The following is a 23,398-nucleotide window of genomic DNA, read 5'->3' as shown; positions in this document are numbered from 1 at the left end:
GCTGATTTTGGACAGAACTGTCCTTACGTCATTTTGGCACCCGCCGTGCTTGCAATTGTGCTCCCCGTGAAATTCCACATTTTTATTTATTTATTTTTAAAAAAACCAATTCCTTCCTGGTGTGTGTGGTGAACTATACGCGCTTTCCGAAGTCACGGCAGGCCAGAATTTGGAGGAAGAGAAGCGGAGAATTCGGGAGGCTCCGAAGGCGCAGCCTTCCTTTGTTGCGCCGCCACCATCCGAGCAGGGATTGTGTAGGAGGTTTTTGCTTTCTAGTTGTCAGGCCACCTCCATGAGTCGCGACAGAGACGAGGCCACGAACGGCTGCAAAACGGAACAACTTTATTAATTCCTCCTGATTTAGCAGCAGCGCTGGCGGCTTCAGTTGGGACGCAGCGCCGCCTATGGTTGATCTAGCAACATAGGAGCTCAGACTTCCCATATTCTGACAGTTTAATGAGGGCAAGCGTCCAGCTGGTGGCTCGAGAGTTGCATTTCATCCCTGAGAGAAGCATTCATGGACCCCAGGAACCGAGGAGTTCCGGGGTACACCATGAAGGATCAACGAAAAAACAACTACTTCCCCAAGTCTGAGTAGATTTTCTCAATTCAGCCACAGCCTATTTCTAAAGGCTGAGAGTTCCAAAAATCTTCCCTTCGTGTGTGAGTGAACTCTCTCCTCCCAAGCAGCAAAAGGCTGATGCAGATGGGTCCTTAAGCCTAAAGTCTGATCTAAATGATCACAGTATGCGGTTTGGGACCGATTCTGCCCACCTCCCCAAGTCAGATTAAATAATGATTGTAGGGTGACCAATGCACCTGAACTGGATCTATCTGCTCTGCAGGTATCTTGGTGGTGAAGCTTGATTCCTGCTCTTCTAGTACTGTGAATGGGATTATGGCATTTGAGGGACAGGAAGCTTCTGACATAGGAACCAACTCCTAGGGGCTAAGTCTCTTCAACACCCCCAAATAAAATATTTTGGGGGGGCTGGCTCCCCCAAAGTTGATGGGTATTGCCATTCAAATAGTGTGTTTGTGTGTGTGCTGCATCATGTGATTATCTCTCCCCCCCCCCCGCCCCAATGTTTTATTCAAGTTTTCACCCTTGGCTGCTGCTGACCCTGTTTTGAGGCAGGTGCTGGACAGAATGGTCTTTTGGTCTAGTGATTGAAAGCAAAGCAACCAGTGTCTTAATAATTTATCAGTTTCCTAAACTGATTGTAAACCCCACACACCTTTACATTCTACTAGTGGAACAGTGAGAAGTGCTGGCTCGTTTCCATGGGAACCAAGGAGCTGCACTTCTGAACTGTGTGGCTTTTTCACAGCATTGAGGTAAGGGTTGATCTTGAAAAGTATTGAATGATTATAATTCCATAAAACGCTGCAGGTCTATGCCACTTTTGAACTCCCAAGACAGACACTTACAATATTATCTTTTTAGTTGGCATACATGTACTCGCTTTGTTTAGGTGGTTCTTCTTTTTATTTTGCTGTATGATTTTCTGTAGAAAATTGGAGGCTTGTTGATAATTTGCCGTCTGTGGGGCATAAACCTAAAGTAACATTGTTGATACTTAGTGGCTGGAGAAAAATGCAGAAAAATGCTTATTTATAGATAAGCTCCCCTGTCTGGAAGAGGATGCCCTTCTGTTCTCTTTTTCCTCATTGTCTTATAGAATGAGTTGCCCTGTCATGATTTACATGAAAATAGCATCTCTCTGTTGCAATGAGTCCTATGTATTCCCAGATAAATAACTCCTAGTGGTCAGAATAGGCCCAATTAATGTTTTACATTAAGTCCTATAGCAATGATGAAGCTACCAAATTATATACCTTTTCATTTGATGGATTGGAGACCACTGGATACCTCATGTAAGCTCCTCTGAGCTTTCTAAAGGAAGAATGAGACCTGTGCATTATTAAAAAATAGCTTCAACTTTTATATAGGCAATTAAATAAATATCCCAGGCTTATTTCATTTCCTTATTTAGGGAAGTGACCATAATTCACTGGCAGAGCACATGCACTGCAAACAGAAGATCCCATCTTCAATCCCCACATCCCCAGTTTAAAGGGATAGGTATCAGGTGAGGGAAACAATTTCTGCCCGAGACCCTGAAGAGTGGCTGCTACTCAGAATTGATAGTATGTGTGATAATACTCTGTCAGGATGTAAGGCATCTTCCTATGAATAGTAGTCATTCTCAGAGGAACCATGTTAAATTTATGCAAGGAGCAAAAATCTCAGAATAGATATGCTAGAATCTGGCTAGGTTTGGTGTTCTTCCCCCATTACCTTAGTAAAGACGGCAGATCCCTCTTCCAGTGCACAAAGTCATTGTTTAAATCCTGACCAGCAAGAATATAGTGTAACCCAGGGGGTAATTTCTACCACTGATAACCCTCTTTTACTGCCCCCCAGGAGCTGCCTACCATCTCCCCTAATTCCTGAAACTACCAGTTGTCACTAAAACCTAAATCCTTAAAAAGGGGTCTGTGGCCATTCAGCCTTTGCCCCTCTTGATTTCCCCAACCTGCAGCTCATGCCTGAAGCTGCCAGTGTCAGGGGTGACCACTGAGAGTAAATTGGCAATGTTAGTTTGGATTAAGTGTAGGATTAGTTAGACCAATATTCTGGTATCTTGAGCTGCACACTTGCCATTTCTCCCCCTTCTCCCTTTTTTAATACATACTCCATTTGAATAAACTGCTTAATTAGAGCTGAACACACTCAAGGCCTATGCTACTGATTGTTAATGTGCCTAGGAAAGTGGAGGGGAGACAGGCTGAAGTTGCCAAGCCAGAGATCTTGAGGAGACCACGGTAAGGCCTTGATGATACATAAGCAAGCAGTGGCAGCAGAGAGAAAGGACTAGGACAGATCCCTCAAGACTATTAGCCTACACCACAGGGTTGTCCCTGGAGCAGGGACTTCCCTCTCATTCCAGAATATATCTGGAATATAACACTAACTTAATGCTTCTTGTTCATGTGAATTCAAGAGAAGTTCCTAGGCAATGGTGGATGATGACATTTTTAAAGAAAGAAAGCTCCTAGTCAAACTAACTGTATACTTATATTCCCTGAGCCAGGCTATGTATCATGGGGGGTTGTCTGGCAATGAATAGTCTGACATAACAAAGCAACTTCATCTATCTAGCTCAGTACTTCTTCTTCTGGCTGGCAGCCTACCCCATAAGCAAGTCTACTGATTCATATTGTACTATGCTTACTGTGAATGTGACAGCTAAAAAGGTTGCCAAGTACTGCTTTCAACAACAAAAAATGTATATTTTAATTTACATAAATTTGAATTTTGGATGCACTTTAGGGTTTTCAATTAAAAGTTTTTAAACTTCTGTTAATTTTTCAATAGTTATCATGCTCTGCTCTGCTCGGTATTAAAACTTCCCAGCAGAGTGCAGCCTCATTTTTTGTGTGCCTATTGTATTGCCCTGAAAACTATTTTGGTAAGGGAGCATGCTGAGCGGCAGTCTTCATGCTGAGAATGGCTTTTAGATGATGGAAGCTCCTTATATCCAAGTCATTGTATAACATTTCTCAGATAGTAATAAGAATCTGAAGACGGCTAAGTAGCTAAATAAACTAGCCATTTCAAGTGCAGGTCTGTTGTGCTTTAACAATGCAGTATCAGTATGTGAAAAGATGCGCAGGTCTTTGAATTAATGCCATTGCTTTCACTGAAAATTCCTTGTTGCCATAGGAAACTACCTATATACCACGGAGTACCACCGACTACAGTATCTTTCAGTACTAGTTTAGTTGTAATTGTGGTAGTTGTAGTGACTCAAAGAAAGCCTTGTTTTACTGCAGTTAAGTGGCATTTTGCTATGCATGCAGCATAACATCTAGCAGCCTCATGCCCTCAGATTTCCCTCTTCTCCCAGTAAGTACTAATTTGATGGCACAAGGTTGTGCTAGGAGCTGGCCTGCTGCTCTTAGCTGAAGCTCTCACCTGTGTCTGTCTCCATCTCAATCCTCTCTGCCCTCCTTGTGTAACACAACTGCACAGTGCATAGGCTTCTCCAGGGCACAGGCACAGTAGCAACCACCAATTTTCTTGTATAAGCAAAGAAGGTAGGCAGGCTGGCCCACAGTTCCAAAGTCAAGGGCTGAGGTGTTCCATAGCATCATACCATAACTCTTGCACTGGATCCTGAACTGGGCTGCTGGGCCAAACTACTACAGCTCTCAAGTTCCTTGGGAGTAAGTAGCACTGTTTTCAGGAAGATCTACTTATTGCGTGTGTTCAGGACTTGAGTATAGTTTTTAATAGAGTAAAATAATCCATGAGCCTGGTGAATTATTGTAGAAAAGAGTTTAACTACTGCACACATTTTCCTGTTCTGTTTTAGAAACCTAATTTTCATTAGTGCATGCAAGAACAAAATAAATGCCCTATTCTGTTGACATTTGAACAGAGGACTGTTCTGTTTTGAGTGAGTCAGAATATTAACACCCTTGCTTTGATCATAGTTGCACATACTCCATATGAATTAATGCACACTTGAATAAGCAAATGGCTCACATTTTTCATTTGAACTGTGCAGATTAATTCTGGCAACTATCTTTATTTTTTGGTGGGCAGGGGAGGGGGAATTACAGATATGTAAAATCTCTAGACAGTATGTATACATAGCGCACTTGCTTAGAATAATTTCTAAAAGGTTTTGAAATATTAACAAATAGAACAACCACATTCAGGCCTTTTTCCTGTCACCTAAATCTTGCCGACTAACAGGGTGTTACATAACTCATTGCTCACATGGTTGGCTGGGCTGCATGTCCTGGATAACATTTTCAACCTAGCTTTTAATTTAAGAAATGTACAAGACAAAGGGAGGAAATAATAAATTGTGTAGATAAATTTGTATTACTATTTGGTATCTAGATCTTTGGGGAGGTCCTTCTTATCTGCATGGTGCATCTACCACTAGCACAATGTTGGCTATGCATAGTGTTTCGGGTCAGTGACACACTGGTAGGTCTCGAAAACTAGAAAAATATGGGTGCACTCTAGCAAAAATTAGGTACACCTTACTCCCTTAACTATTCCCAAGTGTATTTAAAATATTAAGGCTGCAGTTCTAACCCCCAACCATACTGCTGGTGTGCGTGTGTGTGTGTGTAGGATTCAGTGAATAGCCCTGCCCACCAGCCTCTGCCACCACAGAGCCCCCCACTGTAGCCTCAGCAAGTATAGTGGAGGAGACATTGGTCCAGGGGATGGCTCCCAAGTGGGGTGTTACAGGGTCTGGGTTGGGGCTGGAGCTGGGCTGAACCATGGATCCATTTTGTTGAAAGCCAGTCCAGCTCCTGGGCCCCATCTACTACTCTTGACTGGAACTGATGCAGTTTTTAAAAGAAAAGAAAAGAAAGGAAAGGAAAATGCCCACCCCACCATCTGCCTTATACAGTAAGAGCTGGCAGGGCTATGGTTGTGCATGCAGATCTGTTGCTGTACATCTCCATGGCCCCCTTGAAGTACTGCTCTGCCCACTTAAGTCTTTTTTGATATAAACAAAATCAGTGTAGCTGAAACAACCTGGAGAAAGTATTTTTCAGGGTCACAGCACTGGGCTTGTTTTCCCTTTCTTTGCTTTTGTCACTTCCACACAAGTAAAATATTTCTTAGTAAAAATAACACTGTATCTCACCAGAAGATGGGAAACAGAAGCAGAAGCCATTGACTTGGTATGAACTTTCAGTAGTTTTATTAGTTTTGTCAAGCAAATAATTGAATCTGAAATTGATTCAATAAAAATTTGAGAAGTGAACACCACCTCCATTTGACATGTAAAAATGCCACAGAGACAGCATGTACCATTGGGTTATGGCAACATTTCAAAATAACATTTTTAATTTGTATGTAGCAATGTAAACTTCAAAAATAGTAAACTATAACCTTTGCCTCTTTCTTTGTACATATCACATAGTCTATCACAGATAGAAATTTAATGGCGAACCTAAATTGTAGAAGTAAACAGCTTGGTGCTTACAAGTTTTGTAAAAAGTGTTAGGTTTGATGTTAATATCTTGTGTGTTCTTTAAAAAAAACACCACCCTCAAAGCAATGTAATAAAAGCAAGTGGCAATTCACCTCTTAGTCCCCTTTTGTATACATCATAAACTGTGTTCCCTGTAAGTGGATGCTAGCTTTATTGTTGGTTTTTAAGCAAGGTTCTTACATGCAGGGCTTGATTCTTTTCACACTCACATAAATACAGATCAGGAGGAGAGTCCTACCTCAAGACCCATGTAAGTGGGAAGCAAATCTGACCTGGCAAGAGACCCTGAAGTCCCCAAGTGTTCAGCACTCCCATTAATCAGTGGCTTGAAGCAGGCACTCATTGATTTCTTTGGGAGTTTCAAGAGCACTGTGTCTGCAGAACAAACTTTTCATGTTGTAAAGACCAATGCAGAAGCAACTTGCAGTGTGACCTAATTCTACACAGACAATGGACTAGATTTCTGTAGAAGGCACTGTATTTTCCCTTGCATGAGAAAAAGCATGGATTGCAGTCAACATGCACAGTTATAAAGATTGGATGCACTACCCCAGAGAACTTTTCCTGCACAAACTCTATTGAGATGGATGGGAGTCATGCAAGACACCACGCAGGAAGAAGCCTGCCATGTTCTTGCACACCTGCTATTCACTTCAATGTGGCTTTCACCGGAAAAATCCCTGGCTAATGGTGCCCTGATACTCTTGACTGCTTTCACCTTCATGCTTTTGTGCAAAACTTAACATTTTATCTGGCCTCTGCTCTGGCACCAAGGGCACTAAACTTCACACAGCAACCCCCCCCCCCATTTTCTCCCCCACCCCCCCACCAAAAGATTTTCTTTTGGTTTATATGAAAACATTTATAGAGTACAGCTCTGTTTAAAAAATAAGCTTATGACATAGTATAGCATCTGTTTTTCTCTCTATATATATTATATATATTTGTAAATCACAGTGTGCGATGTGTCATTCAGTACTTAATGTTCAAATTATATGCCCTGCTTTTCATGATGATTGATCATTAAAACAATATACGCAATATAATTTATTTATACGTTACATTCATTTAAAAAGAATTCTGTTTTTGCCTTTTTAAATGAGTTCTCTCAAGTGAAGTATCTGATGTGAAACAGTGCAAGCAATTTGGACATGCTGAAACGTGATGCCTCAGACTCTATTATTATCAAAACTGTACATCTATGTACACCGTATTGAACATATGTGCTTTGCAAGAAAAGATCTGTGAATTATAGCATATAACGTTAAGACTTTCCATAAAAAAACAACATTAATGTGAGAATGATGACATGGATGGGCGTGTTCTCCTGCTTTTATTTTGTAATCCTGAAACAATGTCTCCATTTCCTTCCGGTATCTCTTCCTTCTTTCGTACTTTGAGGCGAGTGAGGAGCTTTATCAACCACTCATCCCATTCCTCTGGTAAAAGCAGCAGCAGGAAGCCCAGGCCAATGATGACAATGGCAATTACGCGGACACTGTTGAATTCAATGTCACTCAAGTAGTGATCAACAACTGCATGAAACATTGAACTAATATCATTAAAGGATACAAAGCATCACATACTCAACAGAATATCACATAACTAATAGCAAAGAGCCTCCATTTCAATTCAGTTTCACAACTTTAAGGCCCCAAACATGCAACCAACAACACTGATGAAACTAAACATTATCAGTGGTATTAAATATTGCATAGGCCTGGATACAAAGAACTAGTTCATGCATGCTCAAGGGCATGTATTCTTGTAGGTACTCTTGTTGGTATAAAGCATTTCTCATTCATTTGCTTCTTGCATTTGGGTTAGACTACACAAGCAGCGGCAGTTAATTTTTCCTCAAATCAAGTTCATATACGATGCAGGGTGAAATATAAACCCTATAAAGAAATAAGTTGCCTAGAAGCCTGTTTGGTCATCTCCTGTTGCATGTGGTTTAGATACCTTGTTTCAAAACATTTGAAAGGATTGCTTTATGGGCATAGTGCTCCTGTTCTCTGTTTGGAGCACATGGGGGTTATGGAGGCTAATTTGTGACAGGGCCTAATTTGTGACAGAAGGGTTTTCTGATAGAGATGATCACACTTCCAGAAACCTCAATCAATTAAGCTTGAATGTCATTAGGTGCTAAAGAATATTGCAGAAATAGCATGGTCATGAGCTCCTGCCAACCTAGCAGTTCGAAAGCACGTCAAGTACAAGTAGATAAATAGGTGCCGCTCCTGCAGGAAGGTAAATGGTGTTTCCGGGCGCTGCTCTGGTTCACCAGAAGCGGCTTTGTCATGCTGGCCACATAACCCGGAAGCTGTCTGCGGACAAACGCCGGCTCCCTCGGCCAGTAAAGTGAGATGAGCACTGCAACCCCAGAGTCGTCCGTGACTGGACCTAATGGTCAAGGGGTCCCTTTACCTTTACCTTTTTAAGCTCCAGCCAAAAGTACCTATCAGATACTGCTTTTTATCTCACTGAGGAGTCACCTTCTCCTTGTCCCACTGTTTCCCCCCAGTAAACCTGCTGTTTACTGTTGAATCAGAGCAAACATCAATCAGTTTTTCTTTCTGGGTATGGGATAAGCTGAAGTGTGGATGAACCCTGAGTTTGATCTTACAGCTACTAGTAGTTTAGGATGGGTATTTTAAACGGCTTATTCTTTACAGATTCCCCCACTCAAAACTTGCATTCATATTCTCAAAGCTCATATTGTCTACTGAAATGGCTATCTTTTTCCATTTTCTTGAATATGATTAATGATTAATATATCATTAGGAATCAATCAGGTTACTTTTTCAAACCATCACTTTCACACCTGGCACTGAAATAAATGGGACATGCATAAAACCTCATTATTGTGCCAATAGAAAATTAGAGATAAATGCTTGAAATCAATTTATTTTGACATTCTTAATTTTTTAATCTAAAGACCAATACTATAAAATTATACTACTTGCATATAGGAAGAATAAGAACTCTGTAGTTCTTTAAGTATAAACCAAGTATATGCTATACATATATGTGCATATAATTTAAATTTTAAAAAAGCTTTCTTACCGACATTTACAGGTACACTTAGTACAATTCCAAGAGATATCAAGGTAGGATATGTAATAGCAATCCCAAAATTTAATAAAATATTGAATGCTGAAATAAGAAACAAAATTATTTCATTTTTGAGAGAGCAATTGTAAAACCAATCCTCTTTAGTCATGCAGGTTTAATTAGTTCACTTTAAGCAGTCTCATTTCAACCAGTGTGAACATTTGCTAGTAAAAAGTGTAAAGATTAAAATCTATCAAAATTCTCTAGATTTTGCCCCTAATAAAGAGGTTCCTCATGTCTAACTTCTTGTATAAAAAGGAAAAGTTCCAGCAGATATGCAATTTGATTTGGGGTGCTGAAAAAGATGACTGAAGGTGGAGATTCAAGATAGGCAAAAGGAAGTATTTCACATAGCACATTGTTACATTACAGAATTTACAGAAGCAAGGTGCTGTGATGGCCATAAACTTAGATGTTTTTAAAAAGGGATTAGACACATTCATGGAGAATAAGGTTCTCAATATCTATATGGTACCTCAAGAATCAGAGCAGCATGCCTCAAAATATCAGTTGCTGAGGAACAACAGCAGGAGGTGGCTCCTGTCCTCCTGTGGGGCTTCCCTTAGGTGCATGGTTGGCCACTATGGGACACAGGATGCTATACTAGAAGGACCTTTGGCCTGATTCAGCAGGGCTCAATCCAACCCAGTTGGCCAGCTGGTCTGGCACGGGTCAGAGGCACTGCTATTATTGGAAGATTATCAGAAACGCAGCATTCACTTACTCAATAATAGGACTGAAAATCCGCAAATGCTTCCCCAAGGAATGTCATCAAAAGAACTCCAGTATTCAACTTTGGTAAAGTAAAGGATGATAGGAATACAGGTAACAAAAAGTACATTGAAGACTGCTAACACTGACAAAAATAAGGCAGCTTCCCCAAATTTAGCACTCCCCAGGAGAAGCTTAAACAAAACCTGTAACACAGAAAGATAAACAGATTGAAAACCAGGTGTATTTATCTATATTTGGTTTTAAAACCTTAACTCAAAGCATATAATTTCCCATTTAAATCATGTTTTCCCTGTGCTAACATCATAGTGGATAGAGAATATATAGGTTGTGCCATCATGCAAAGGCAGGTTAGTGCTTTCTGTATTCTGTGAACGAGCAAGAAATAGCTATGGATGATGGGGCTTTCTGCTCCCATGGTTACAATGTCATCAGTGCTTCACTGGAGATGGGGCTGAAAACAGCTCAGTTTGGGAGTGTGTTGGGGTCATCAAGGATCTATATGATCTTATGCCAGCCTGAGAACAGGTATTTAATTACCTGCTATTGGCAGCAATGTTAGGGAATGTTAGGGAACTGGTGGCAATCCTAATGGACTGGATCAATATTAAAATGCCCTTATTTCCCACTAACACCTATGGGAGGTAAGTCATGTTTAATTGATTTTAAGGGGATCTAAATGCAACTAACATAGGGCTGCATCCAACCTGATGAGCTTAAGACTTAGAGGTAATGAATACAAATTGTTTTTAGGTTCTTCCAAGGAACTTGCAAATTATCTTACATGGTCTTGTGTATGTGTCTGCACCACTGTAACTAACATGTAGCAACTTTCTAGCTAGGATGCTAATTTCACTAAACTCTGATGCAGTTCTTTAATGCAAACTGCCTATATTTCACTGAACAGTTACCTTTACCTCATATTTATTACTCAGGAACTCTAAAGCCCATTGCCAATGATAGGCCTTCAGTTGCAAATGCCAATCCTTAGTAGCTTCAGGCTTTGTCAGCTTTGTGTTTTTACCACAAGGCACCGTTAAAAATGGGTAGTTCCTTCACCCAAAGGTGACATGCAGTTTAGATAAAGTGTTGTTGCCAGTGGAAAGAGATATACATAATTCATTCTGCACTGCTTTGAAGAGCAGCGGATATTATTGTTATGATTTCCACAACACTATTATTGCTCCAACCTCAGCTGACTTTAATATTGGAATGTAGAAACAGAAATTGGAGCAAAGGTCCTTCGAGGAAGAAAGCTGACTAATGTGAGGGTATTGTGCTATAGACCCTGTTTTGGATTGTGCCACTCATGCTATCTCTGGATCTGCTGTTCGGCCTAGCATATGCATAAGCCATAGATTCCCGTATTGCTTGTGAGCAGCAGATTTGCTGATTCAGTGCACTTGGCACTCAGAAGGCTACTGAGCTACCAGTGTGCTGCTGCTGCTATTGCTGCTGCTGCTCTTACCTTCATGACATGTATCATACAAAGTGGCACAAGGCACTGAATAGCCCAAGGCTATGCCAGGAGACCTTCCACTGTTCTTGATACTGAAACCATTATTCTCTAAATGGCATATTTTGATTGCTGCCTGTGATAACTATCCACCACCCCCATGACCTGCCAGGTATAATTGTTGGCATTACACAGTGGCTATTTCTTCACTATACACTGTAAGAAGAATGAGTGCAAGCCTTCAGGTGAACAGCAGATATACAGAAAATTAATTTTGACAACTTTGCTTAGGAGTGATATGCTAACATGACATTGGATGACATCTACTGCCCCCATTTACTTTCAGAAGACGTGCTTCAGGTCATGAAGGGAACACTGTATAAAGTTTCTATTCTGGAGTCCTGCAAAAATCAACTCCCCCCCCCCCACCTCTACTAAGAAGCTCATATGGCTATTTATCCCCAATAATGTAGCTAATGTACTAAAGAGCCCTGCTTATTCTGGTGCCTACTATCCTATTTTTATACAATCAGTATTAATGATATCTACCTCCCTCTTTCCAACCCTCTTCTTTTTTGTTATCCTGACAGCATTCTGATTTTACATGAAGGAGTGTTATAGACAGAATAGCAGAAGTGCTTCTGCAAACAGAGCTGGCTACTGTAGCCATATTTTCTGCTCCTTATGCTGACTCAATTATGGACCAGAAGGTTCTAAATTTAAATTTCAGCTGCTGTTCTCCTAACACCTACAGGCAACCTGCCTGATAGCTGTTTCACCGAAATAAGACAGCAATGGAAAGAAGGCAATGGAAAGAGCTCGTCTCGATCAAATGCAGAAAAAATGACAGCAAAGGATTTAAACCACCAGCTGGTGGCAGACATTTCTCTTCCATGCACTATTCTTATGTCTGCCTTTCACTATGTGTAGTAGGGAAACAACCCTGATCTGTCTAAAACATTACTGAATAAATTCTCAACAATCTGAACAAATAACACTATAATATTCTTAAGAGGCATAAATAAGCACAGCTTACCAAATTACATACTAGATCTTCATGTCACAGAGAGATATAAAATGGGAAGAGAACCCATTTATTACCTTCTGGCCATCAGAAGACTGAAGCATACTCACCTTATAGAGGGCTGATGTTGATGCAGATCCCACAACAAGTGCTATTCCAATAACTGAATGACTGTGGAATCCATCAGCATAAGTCATCATGACTATCCCTGCAATAGCAAGTATAGCAGCCACAATCTGTTTGGATACATAGAAGAAACATGTTAATGTTCTCTCAAGCCCAGGAAAAAGGACTACCTTAACAAAGAAGACATCTAATTTGTATCTTTTGTAAGACTGTGACCAGTATTAAGAACTTTTAAATAGTAATTGCTTGTATTAAAAAAGCAAAAGAAGTGAAAAAACAGTCACAGTGGGCCTCTATGAAATCCCAACATAGCAAGCAAGAGTATTGTTCTTCAAAGTACAGTCTCCCTGTACAATATTCCTTGGGTAACTTTACGGTCACTAGAGCATGTTGATTCAGTCTGCAGTTGGAAGTACCATGCTCAATGACAAAGAAATTTCAGGGTATTGCAATCATTAGTACTAATGCAAGTATCAAAATCTCAACTGTTTGGTTAGTCATCTCTAAACTTTTATGTTTGCTATAGGGGAACATAAACATTTGCAGCAAGGGCATCTGAAATAGGATTTAAAACAGCCAAACAAAACACACATAATGATAAATGTATTGAAAAATGGTCTCTAGTCATAAATTATTGGAATAATAGAAGATAGGATACAACCTTTTGACTTTTCCATTCTACTTTATGACCCAGTCCTTAATATTTTTAGAATTCTCAATATACTTACTATTCTTCAATATTTTCAGTATCTATAACATTCTAGAATTTCTAATACTTACTTGATTCCTATCTTCCCATAAATTATTGCTCTCATAATTTTTTTCTATTACTACATGCCTAATTTAAACTTAATTCATGTCTTTATTTCTGCACATTTAGTAACTTGATCTTAGAAATATCTTTTTTTTTCAAAAACAAGTGACTAACCTTTTTCAGCCATGCTCAATACTCTAGGCGCTACATCTCAAAGTGGTTGTGGTTGAAATGTAAAGGTTGGTGCGGCCAAAGTGTAAAAGTGAGGGGGGAAAAGTGGTGAGGGGAAAAATGCCTTTTGATATGACAATATCACAGTGGGGTAACACTACTGTTAAGCTCCCGTTACTTGGTCCTTGCTCCTACCAACCTAGCAGTTCGAAAGCACATCAAAGTGCAAGCAGATAAATAGGTACCGCTCCGGCGGGAAGGTGAACGGTGTTTCTGTGTGCTGCTCTGGTTCGCCAGAAGCGGCTTAGTCATGCTGGCCACATGACCCGGAAGCTGTCTGCGGATAAATGCCGGCTCCCTCGGCCTATAGAGTGAGATGAGCACCGCAACCCCAGAGCCTTCCACGGCTGGACTTAACAGTCAGGGGTCCCTTTACCTTTAATTTACCATTTATCATTTACTCAAGGGAAAGCTGGCAATGTTCCAGGAGAAGGAAGTAATGTTAATTCAGCTTTACCAAGAACATTACAGCTTTCAATCAATCACCTTTGGCACTATGATCCCCATTGATGTCTATGAGACATATTCCAAGAAGTGTGGATCACAACTAAAATATCCTCCCACCCAAGAAAGAAGAATGTGCCTTCTTTGCTTTCATTAAGTTCCTTTGGAGACAGCTTGACCTAAGTAGGTGGGTGATTATGTATGACTGAACTCTCAACTGAACATAGAGCATTCCTCCACTCCCCACCCCCCTGTATTTGAGGCCTGTGTTTACTACTAATTTTCTGGCAACTCAGGTTCTGTCACATCATTAATAGAAAATAAGTGGGAAAAGGTGCAAACTAAAATTCTAGATTCATCAGAGTCACCAAGACCATATGCTCACAAAGAGTATTTCGTTCCACTGTTTAGGAACAACTTCACCCGATAGCCTTTGAGGTTTCTTGAAATTATTTGTCAAGATGTATTTAAAGGCACTAAAACCCATTTTGACAGCCTTTTCAAAGTTTGGATTAAAATGTTCACTCATTTTGTCTAATTTGGGTGGAAGGTGTCCCAAAATAATGGGAAAGGTACAGAATGTATTGAAATAATGACTGGACTCATCATGCAAAAAATGCAGAAGTTCAAAATGTGTGCAACGTACCTTGATTCAGATTTTGCCCATGGATGTGGTTTATTGAGTCTAGAGTTTTCACTCGTGCATATTTAACACCCATTTACCCCTATTTAGCCTGCTATATTAGTACTATATAGTACAATAAAAGCTGTATCTTTTTGCCCCCCTTTTGCTGCTATTGATTTGCTATAGTTTTTTTTAAAAAAACCTGCTGTCTCCTGTGTGTTGATTGTTGTAGCGTGCATATTTTGAAATAATTTATTATTGTGATGTAAGCTGTCTTGAGCTTCTCTTCCAAGGCAGAAAGTCTAAATATATATGTTTTAAATAAATAACAAGGCATGTATATTTACATTTTTAATAAAATGATGAATGTTTTTCATGGGAAATAGTGTAACTGGCATAGAGGCAACATTACAGAAGAAAATAACATCCACCAATAGGTACAAAAGGAATAGTTAACTTGACCATAGCAGTGTTGTAATACTCTGCTACATACAAAGATAGCATAGGACAACAGGCTAACAAGTCATGTTTCTATGTTTCAATGAAAGTTTATTTTATTTGCCAAAATTTAATTTCTTTAATTGCAAAAATATATACTGTATTCATATGTATGAGCTTTATGTTGTTTCTTTATCAGTACAATTTATAAAGAATTTTATTCAAAAGCAAAATCTATCAAACACATTATGCACCATGTATTATAAATTTTGCATGATTCTTTTTGCTACTTATGTTATAGACCTCTTGCAATACTTTTGAGCTCTACAAATTAGAAAAAGAAAGTTTTAGCCTCAAACACTTGAACTGATTTCATAATGCTATACACAGTTGAGCTTCTTTCCTATGTTGCTCTGCATGTGGAAAGAGAGAATATCTGGCTTTAAACATGCTTGCATTAGGTTTTAAAATCAATTGATGGCCATGAAAGAGGGTGAATTTATAATCACATTTCAGCTTACTCTTTTTTGGGCAGGGGGGCGTGCATGTTATGAGTGTACATTTATTTATTTATTTATTTATTTATTTATTTATTTATTTAATTTAATTTAAAAGAGAAATGGCAAACCTTTGCCCCCTACATATTGCTCGACCACACTGCCCTTCATCCCTGACTACTGGTCATGTTGGTTGGGCTTGATGGGAATTGGAGGCAGTAACCTGCACCCCTGTGAGCATGTACATTTGTATACTCAAAGACCATCTGAAAAGCACTTTAGTGAAGGCCAGTAGTCCAGGAAGGGTTGAGATTTATACTTAGTAGGAGATAAATCTGCTTTACAACAGAACTTACTAAGCATGAAATCCTCTTAAAATATGCAAATCATTAGTAAGGCCGGCAAAGCACAAAGTCTAAATTTTGGCTGTAGGAGGCTTCACTTTATTTTTAGTATATGTTTTTCAACTAGAATAGAAAAGCAATAGATTTAACATCATATAGTCATGTATCAGGTAGTGATAAATTAAAGTAGGAGGTTAAAATGATTGTGTTCACCAGTAACTTTGTTTTGGAATGAACATTCACAATCTTAGGAAATAACAGAGGAAGAACCACTTTAAAGAGTAAAATGCAATTTGTTATAGTGATGTTTTCCCAGTAGGGAAACTCCTGAAAAGTCGAGTGGTGGAAAAACAGGTCAATAATCACTTACCCTCACTCCCATGAATCTGTCCCTGAGAACAATCCACGAAAGCAAAAACACAAAAGCTTTGTTGCAGCAGAACAACACGGAGACGTCCGTGGTGTTTATTTTTTTTATTGCATGTAAGTACAGGTAGTTTGTGAGTGTCCAAAGAACACCAAAGGGTGCTGCCTTGGTAAAAAATGCCTTCAGTGTCAAGCCGTTATCTCCAAAAAATTGACAGCACTCCCTAAAACAAGAAAAGAAAATGATCAGACCCTCTAGGTTTCATATTCTGTAGCAGCTGTAGAATCAAACCAAATACTTGGTTAAACTTCTTTTGCTTTTCAAACCTGAAAAAACCTTAATTTTTATTTGTAAGTTTCTGCAGAGCCTCAGCTGGGACTGAAAAACAAAACATTCAGGTTACGTGATGAGAGAAGAGTTGGAATTAAAGAAGATACTGTATCCTTCCAAATTCCCTCTATTGCCAGTTCCATTATAGAACAATCAGAAATTAATTAAGACATATTTGGGAAAATTAATACATGTGTGGCTTTTATTTAGTTCTTTCTGCCCTATTCTGGGAGTGACATATTCTCCTGGGCTGACCTGGTGGCTTGGGAGAGGGAGGCACAGTAATATAATGGTTCCACACCTAGCTGAGGAGCAAGTTCCAGTGACCGGTGTAGGGGACTTTTGCTTGGCCCCAAGGGAGTTGTGTTGTGGCATCCTGCAAAGTTCCAACTTATTTCCTGTGCCTTTTAACCTCCATATGAAGCTGTGCAGTGAGTGGTCATTCAGGAATTGAAGTGCCATCAATATGTGAATGACACCCAACTCTTATTTCTCCCTGTCACTTGAATCAGGTGAGACTGGGCAGAGGCTAGAGCACTGCCTGAAGGCAGTATTGGGTCAGACTATTGTAATGCCCTTGAAAACAATTTAGAAGCTTTAACTAGTGCAGAATGTGGCTGTCAGAGTCTTGACTGACTCAGTTGCTCAGAATAATTTAAGAATATTTGAAGAGCCTGCTTTGAAGAACCTACAGATACATGTCTACTGTGCATAGGGAATCCCTTTCTACTTTCCCTCCAAAAAGGGTGAGGGCATTGTTTGGAAATGAAGGGCAGTAAAAGCTTTTCTAAGGGCAACAAAAGTTAGGTCTTGAAAGTAGTTTATAAGCATATGCTGTCCATTTCTCCCAAAACATTATTTGAAATAGTTCAACCAACCCACAAGGTATCATTAACAAACAATGAACACAAACAATAATTCTGTAGTTTATTATGACAAAAGTATCTCAGAGACCTTACAGATGGGGCTGTAAGAATGCAGAGAAGGTTCAGTGACACACTTGGACTGATGGCTCCTATGCTAACTTACATTAAAAACCCTTTTGGTTCACCATGAATATTAAGCAAGGGTTTTTTTGTTTTTTTTAAAAAAGGGAGTTAAAGTTTCCAAGGAAATTCCAAGATGTAACAAAAATGAAACACGGATCTTAACTTCCCTTTCCCCCTTTGCATGCAGTAAATTGTATTAGACATCTTTATGTGAATGTACCGTAGTCAAATTTGATCTGTGTGCTAAGGAACCAACGAGCCTTCTTGAAATGCAAATTACACAATATCACTTCATTGCAAAGTAGGTTCAAAAGAATGGCAGGAAAATTAATTTTATAACACAGCAGAACAGAAAGAATAACACTGCTTAAATTCTTGCGTGAACAAAAGGTCTCAAGGTTCCAATATTACAGAGCACATGTCAGATTCTGTTTGTGATGAAGTTCTTGACAGTATAGCAAGGTCATCAAAGGGATGAGGCCCACTTATTTCTGCTAACAAAGCATATTTGGTGCAGTAATACTCACATTTAGCTGGGGGGGGGGTGAACAGGAAGGTGGATCAAACACTATAATGTAAATGCAAATGCTTACAGAATTGCATAAGGGAGTCAAATGCACCATCACTCAATACTCAGCAATGAGGGCTTTTCACTGTATTTATCCAAGTGCAAAGCATTTGTGTGGTGGGTGGGGGGAGCGATGGAGTGCAGTCTGCCAGTAGCACTTTGTGGGAGTCAGAATTTCTTAAATATTAGTTTCCCCCCACCTTTCCTCCAAGTTGCTCAAGGTGGTATGCATGGGTCTTATCCCAAGAGCAAAATAAATGCCCTGTCTTCAGCAATGCCATTGTGTTCCTCAAGAGATCAACATAAAAGTTGCTAAAGTGATCCAAATGAAAAAGAAAAGCAAAATCTTCCTTGCTGAGAAGTATGAGGAATTTGCTGCAGTGTAGGCAAGGTGCCAACACCAGAGTACTAAGATGCAGTAACAATTCCAGACATTAAAACAGCAGAGCATTCAAGTAAATGCCTAACCAACTACCGTATATCTTTCTAAAGAGTTTCATTCCTTTAGGGGAGTTCATTAAAGATCTTCCCAGAAGATTAAAAAAATCTAGCTCTTCCCTTTAGCATGCCAACATCCTGTCCTGCACCTAAGTAATCGATGAGGGAATGGTAACAGTGCTGCAGGGAAGAGAGCCTTGCTATGCTTATTTGAAGGTTTGAAAAACATGGAACTGAGAGGCACCACACACAACAGTTTAAAGCGGAATTGATGCATCCCATGTCTGCATATTTTAGTACTGTCCACATAACACTGGCCTCATTCAAGTGACAGCCTGCACTCTTGCCCTGTCCCCAGTTCAATTTGGATTTTTCTGATTCATGGGTAACGTGATAAAGGAGGGGGAAAACAAACACAAAATGGTATGTTATCCAAATACAGAAACACTGAAGCACACTGTGTGGATGGATTTGTGTGTTTGTGTGTGTAAGATGTTTTGCTGGGTGCTGTCTAATTACCTCACCCACTATTTTTGATTTATCACCTGAGCACAACTTAGACATTTTGTTTCCATCAGCTCCAAGGAAAGGATGAGAGGGTGGAAAGCAGCGATTTAAAACAATGGCAGAAAGTTGAGTAAAGCAGGAGTGGAGAAGCACTGAAAGGAAAATGGTGCAGAACAGCAGAAGATGCTTGAATAAAGCAGGGATGGGGCAACACTGAGGATTTTTCTTTCTTTTAAAAACAGTTTTAACAAGGAGATATAGCAGAGATGAGTACAACACAGAAGGTAACACAAAAATATTTTTCCTGCTCTCTTTACACTGTATTCAAAGTTTGTTTTAAACTGCCATTTCAACACTCAGTGACCTAAAGGGACCCCTGACCATTAGGTCCAGTCGTGACCGACTCTGGGGTTGTGGCGCTCATCTCGCTTTATTGGCCGAGGGAGCCGGCGTACAGCTTCCGGGTCATGTGGCCAGCATGACTAAGCTGCTTCTGGCGAACCAGAGCAGCACATGGAAACACCGTTTACCTTCCCGCCAGAGCGGTACCTATTTATCTACTTGCACTTTGACGTGCTTTCGAACTGCTAAGTTGGCAGGAGCAGGGACCGAGCAACGGGAACTCACCCCGTTGCGGGGATTTGAACCGCCGACCTTCTAATCGGCAAGTCCTAGGCTCTGTGGTTTAACCCACAGCGCCACCCGTGTCCCTCAATGACCTCTAGTATTTAATAAAACCTCTGTCATTGTTTAAAACCACCACTTCCCCCCACAATCATGCTAATAAAATTTATTTATTTTCTTACATTTCTATTTCGCCTTTCTTCCACCACGGAAACCAAGGCATAACATGGGCTTCTCAGGTGGTCCCCCATTCAAGCACAGACTAGACTCAAACCTGCTCAGCATCACTGACATGGTGGTCACATGAGTCTTCAGACTATACACTGGGACCTGAATCTTTTCTGCAACTCTGCTTTTCTATATTACTGATATACCGGTTGTGCTTCTCTAATAATTTCTGAGGCCCTTTTCACACATTATGTTAAACAGAACTATGAAGGTGAGGGGAGTGTACCCTGTGTACTCTGCCCTGGCTCCGGCTTTGTACCCACACTTGGGTAAAGGTGTGAGGAAAAGCTTAAACACATACAAACTGTGTTTGTAAGCTATGTGAAACTTTCATGCGGATGGATGCTATAGTCTGTATATGTATAGGCCCTTTTTGCATCTTCAGCCACCCAAATACTGGTCAAGAATTGCTCTCTTTAAATGTGGAGTTTATTATTGTTGTTGTTGTTGTCGTTGTCACAAATACCATTTTTAAGAGATTTTGGCTCTTCTTCAGACTCTTCCTAGGTTCTTCTGCTGTCTCTGCTGACCACCAAACCACACTGACTGGACAAAGCTTTGGCTATACTTTTGTGCAATTTCTGTCAAGATCACCTGCCTTATGCCTTAGAGTGGTGAAGGGTGGCTAACCTATGAATCCTATTGTTGGATTACTGCTCCTGTCAGCCCCAACAAAGTGTTCAGGCAGTCCAACAACACTTGGGGGACTGCTGGTTATCACAACAGTAAACAGTTTCATAAGCAGTTTGTATTTCTGTTGTATTTCAACTATCAGAGCTGTTTTGTACATTAACATGAGATGTTTGCAACTTGAATGGGAAAACACATTTTACTTTCATTGATGCTGTGGAACTACATCGATTTAAATATGCTGTGCAGTTGTGGTTGAAATTAAATCCTTCCATCTTCAGAGGAAGGAGGAATAGAAATTATTTCGCTGATCACAAGCAGAATTTAGACCTATCCATCTGTCACATGGGCTTTTATGACTTGCAGCAGCCACTGGAACGGTCTGTCTTCCTTAAGATGTTTAGGCTGAGAAACAGAGCCATCAACTTTATTTACTAAACTAATAACATGTTACCAAAATAGCCTAACAGTGCCTTTAAATCAGAATTAAGTGAATTAAATTAAAACTTCAAAATGCTATGATTATACTATGATAATAAGCTTGCATGAAAACATACCAGTCAGTCACCTATCTATAGATTAGAGCTTTATTTTGCTCCAGCTACAATTTAGGCAGAGAGACATGAAACCCCAATAACAGGACTTGACTTTTGAACTTGCTGCAGGTTTAAAGCTTCCAATAAAGTTCCTTATAAAAATCCAATTACCGTATTTTTAGGTTTTATTTTAGGCAGTCTTTCTCCCTCATGTATACATGTGTGTGCACACACAATGACCAGGCTAGATTCAAGTTACAGGAAAGGAGGTTCCAACCAGTGCTTTTTTTCTAGAAAAATAGGTGTCGGTACTCACCATGAAGTTGTTACAGTAAGTGCCACATGTTTTAACAACAACAACAAAAAGAGGTGCTGGTACTGCATACCCTTGAGTACCCTTGGGAAAAAAACCACTGGTTCTAACTAAAAATCAGGAAAAACTTTCTGACAATAAGAACTGTTTCACAATGGAACAGACTCCCACAAGAGGTAGTGGACTATCCTTCCTTGGAGGTTTTTAAGCAGAAGCTGGATGGCCCTCTTTCATGTATGATTTAGTTGAGATTTCTACATTGCAGGGGGCTGGACCTGGTTAGAGAAGGCTGAACTGGAATACCACTGAAGACCAAAACTAGAGAAATAAAAATGGCAAAGCTTTAACATCCTAATACTAGAATATAAACAACAAAATGGAAGGTAAAACCTGCAAGAACTGGAAACAGAACAATAGGATGTCTGGAAGCCACAGTTGTACAATTGCTGATAAAAGTCTAAGCACTTGACAACTTAATAATTGAATAATCAGCTCCAAAGTGCCTGACACTCTTGTGCTGACGCCTAACACTTAGAACCATTACAAAGAGAAGTTCAGCGAGAACTAAGTTAGGTGAGGAGCAGGACAGAGAACCTCTGACATTTCTAAGTTTAGACAATTATATAGTCACTCTATCACCTGTAAAAATTCAATACTCATGCAAGTCAAAATTCAAGTAGTCAATAAAGTAATTGATAACCTTGAACATATCCATAAAGCCAAGGCCTCTATAAAACCAACAACACTATAAAATATATGAGTGAATCATCTTGGTAAACCTCATAGGCCATTTATTCTAAGCATCAAGTAACTCTTCAATAACATTTTAAACAGCCCTAAGACACCATGGCTGTTCTCAAAACAGAGTTCATATGGTGTACAAAACAGATGACCAAAAACAAAGAAAGCAAATGACCATTATGTAACAGAAAACTTTGGGACAACCCTTGCTTAAGCTGTTAAAAATGTATCAGAAATTAATGTATTTTTTGCCTTATTAATTAATTAAGTTATGCTATCATCTATTTCAACCTGGCAGAATCAGAAATATCAATCCAGTATAGTATACTGTCAGTTGAAAACCAGGTTCTGGCATAATAATGTACTGACTCACGTACTTGGACATATAAATCAATAAAACTGCTCCAAAGCTATCCCTTCCCAGCTATGACCTCAACAGAACCCATAATCTAATCATAGTCAGCTGACTAGAACTAGTAGATGACTTTGAGATTTCTTGAAAAGCAGGAAGAAATGGTGAATAATGTAATTATGTGTAGTTAATTCTCAGCCCGTTTCCTGTAGGAGGTTTTTGGCAAGACCTGAGGATCACTGTCACAGTTGTGTTATGATTTAATTTTGCCTGTAAATCTGTTTATGAATTTGGCATACTTAGGCATTCTGGAGATAATGTAAAGCTTTACGGCTGAAGTGAGATTTAAATCAGGGATTTCCGAGATTAGTGTAGTGCCCCATGTCTGCAAAAATAAATAAGTTTTCAGCTCTAAAGGCTAAACCAACCCATCCAACCTAGTCCTTTCCAGATGTTTTGGCCTATAACTGCTCACCTGTCCATGTCAGCATGGCTGTAGTCCAACAAAATGTCTGGAGGGCACCAGATGGGGCTGGGCTAAATAAATGAAATGTATGAGACTTACTGAGAAACACTCTTAGTAATATTTTTAAATAGTTTGGAGGTGCTTGCCTGGCTTGAAGGCAAGAAGACTAGACTGCAATATTTCAGATACATATATAAAAACAAGAATCAAAACAATCTACTGTCTAAATGGCCTACTGGAGACAAACATAACGGGGAATCTCATGCATGTAGGGGTAAGAATTACCCATGATATTCAATAGATGATAAACTTTTATAGGAAATAATGCCCATTTTATTTAACCCAGTGGAATCACAGGAGGGACTTTGATGGAGAAGGTGGATTTGTCAACCAAGCTTTAGCATGTGGGCTGGGACACACTTTTAGGGGCAAAGTTTGACACTTTGGATGTGATATGTCCAACACACACAAAATAAGCACCTTGGGGAG

At 39.7% G+C, this 23,398-nt stretch overlaps 1 protein-coding gene and 1 long non-coding RNA gene across 8 annotated transcripts in view; one reads left to right on the top strand and one right to left on the bottom strand.

The window, feature by feature from the left end:
* The first annotated feature begins 339 nt into the window (after positions 1 to 339).
* Positions 340 to 22,006, top strand: LOC309338581. 4 transcript variants are annotated; one of them, XR_014154972.1, is made up of 3 exons: positions 340 to 1,338; positions 16,543 to 19,303; positions 21,616 to 22,006. It is a non-coding gene; the product is annotated as an uncharacterized lncRNA (long non-coding RNA). The 4 variants fall into 4 exon arrangements; XR_014154973.1 differs by lacking the exon at positions 21,616 to 22,006 and adding an exon at positions 20,368 to 21,602; XR_014154974.1 differs by lacking the exon at positions 21,616 to 22,006 and adding an exon at positions 20,348 to 21,602.
* The window catches only part of SLC35F3 (solute carrier family 35 member F3), an 87,661-nt gene continuing 69,981 nt past the window's right edge, over positions 5,719 to 23,398 (bottom strand). For all 4 annotated transcript variants that reach the window (XM_081855861.1, XM_081855862.1, XM_081855863.1 and 1 more), the window contains 5 exons: positions 16,191 to 16,410; positions 12,472 to 12,597; positions 9,874 to 10,066; positions 9,102 to 9,191; positions 5,719 to 7,570 (listed from right to left, as the gene is read on the bottom strand). In XM_081855861.1, coding sequence (XP_081711987.1) covers positions 7,326 to 7,570; positions 9,102 to 9,191; positions 9,874 to 10,066; positions 12,472 to 12,597; positions 16,191 to 16,410 — 874 coding nt within the window. In that variant the 3' untranslated portion in view covers positions 5,719 to 7,325. The remainder of the gene's footprint in view (positions 7,571 to 9,101; positions 9,192 to 9,873; positions 10,067 to 12,471; positions 12,598 to 16,190; positions 16,411 to 23,398) is intronic.

Source organism: Podarcis erhardii, assembly GCF_964252035.2.
Source record: "Podarcis erhardii genome assembly, chromosome: 3".
NCBI lineage: Eukaryota > Metazoa > Chordata > Lepidosauria > Squamata > Lacertidae > Podarcis > Podarcis erhardii.
This window is presented reverse-complemented; position numbering and strand designations above follow the sequence as displayed.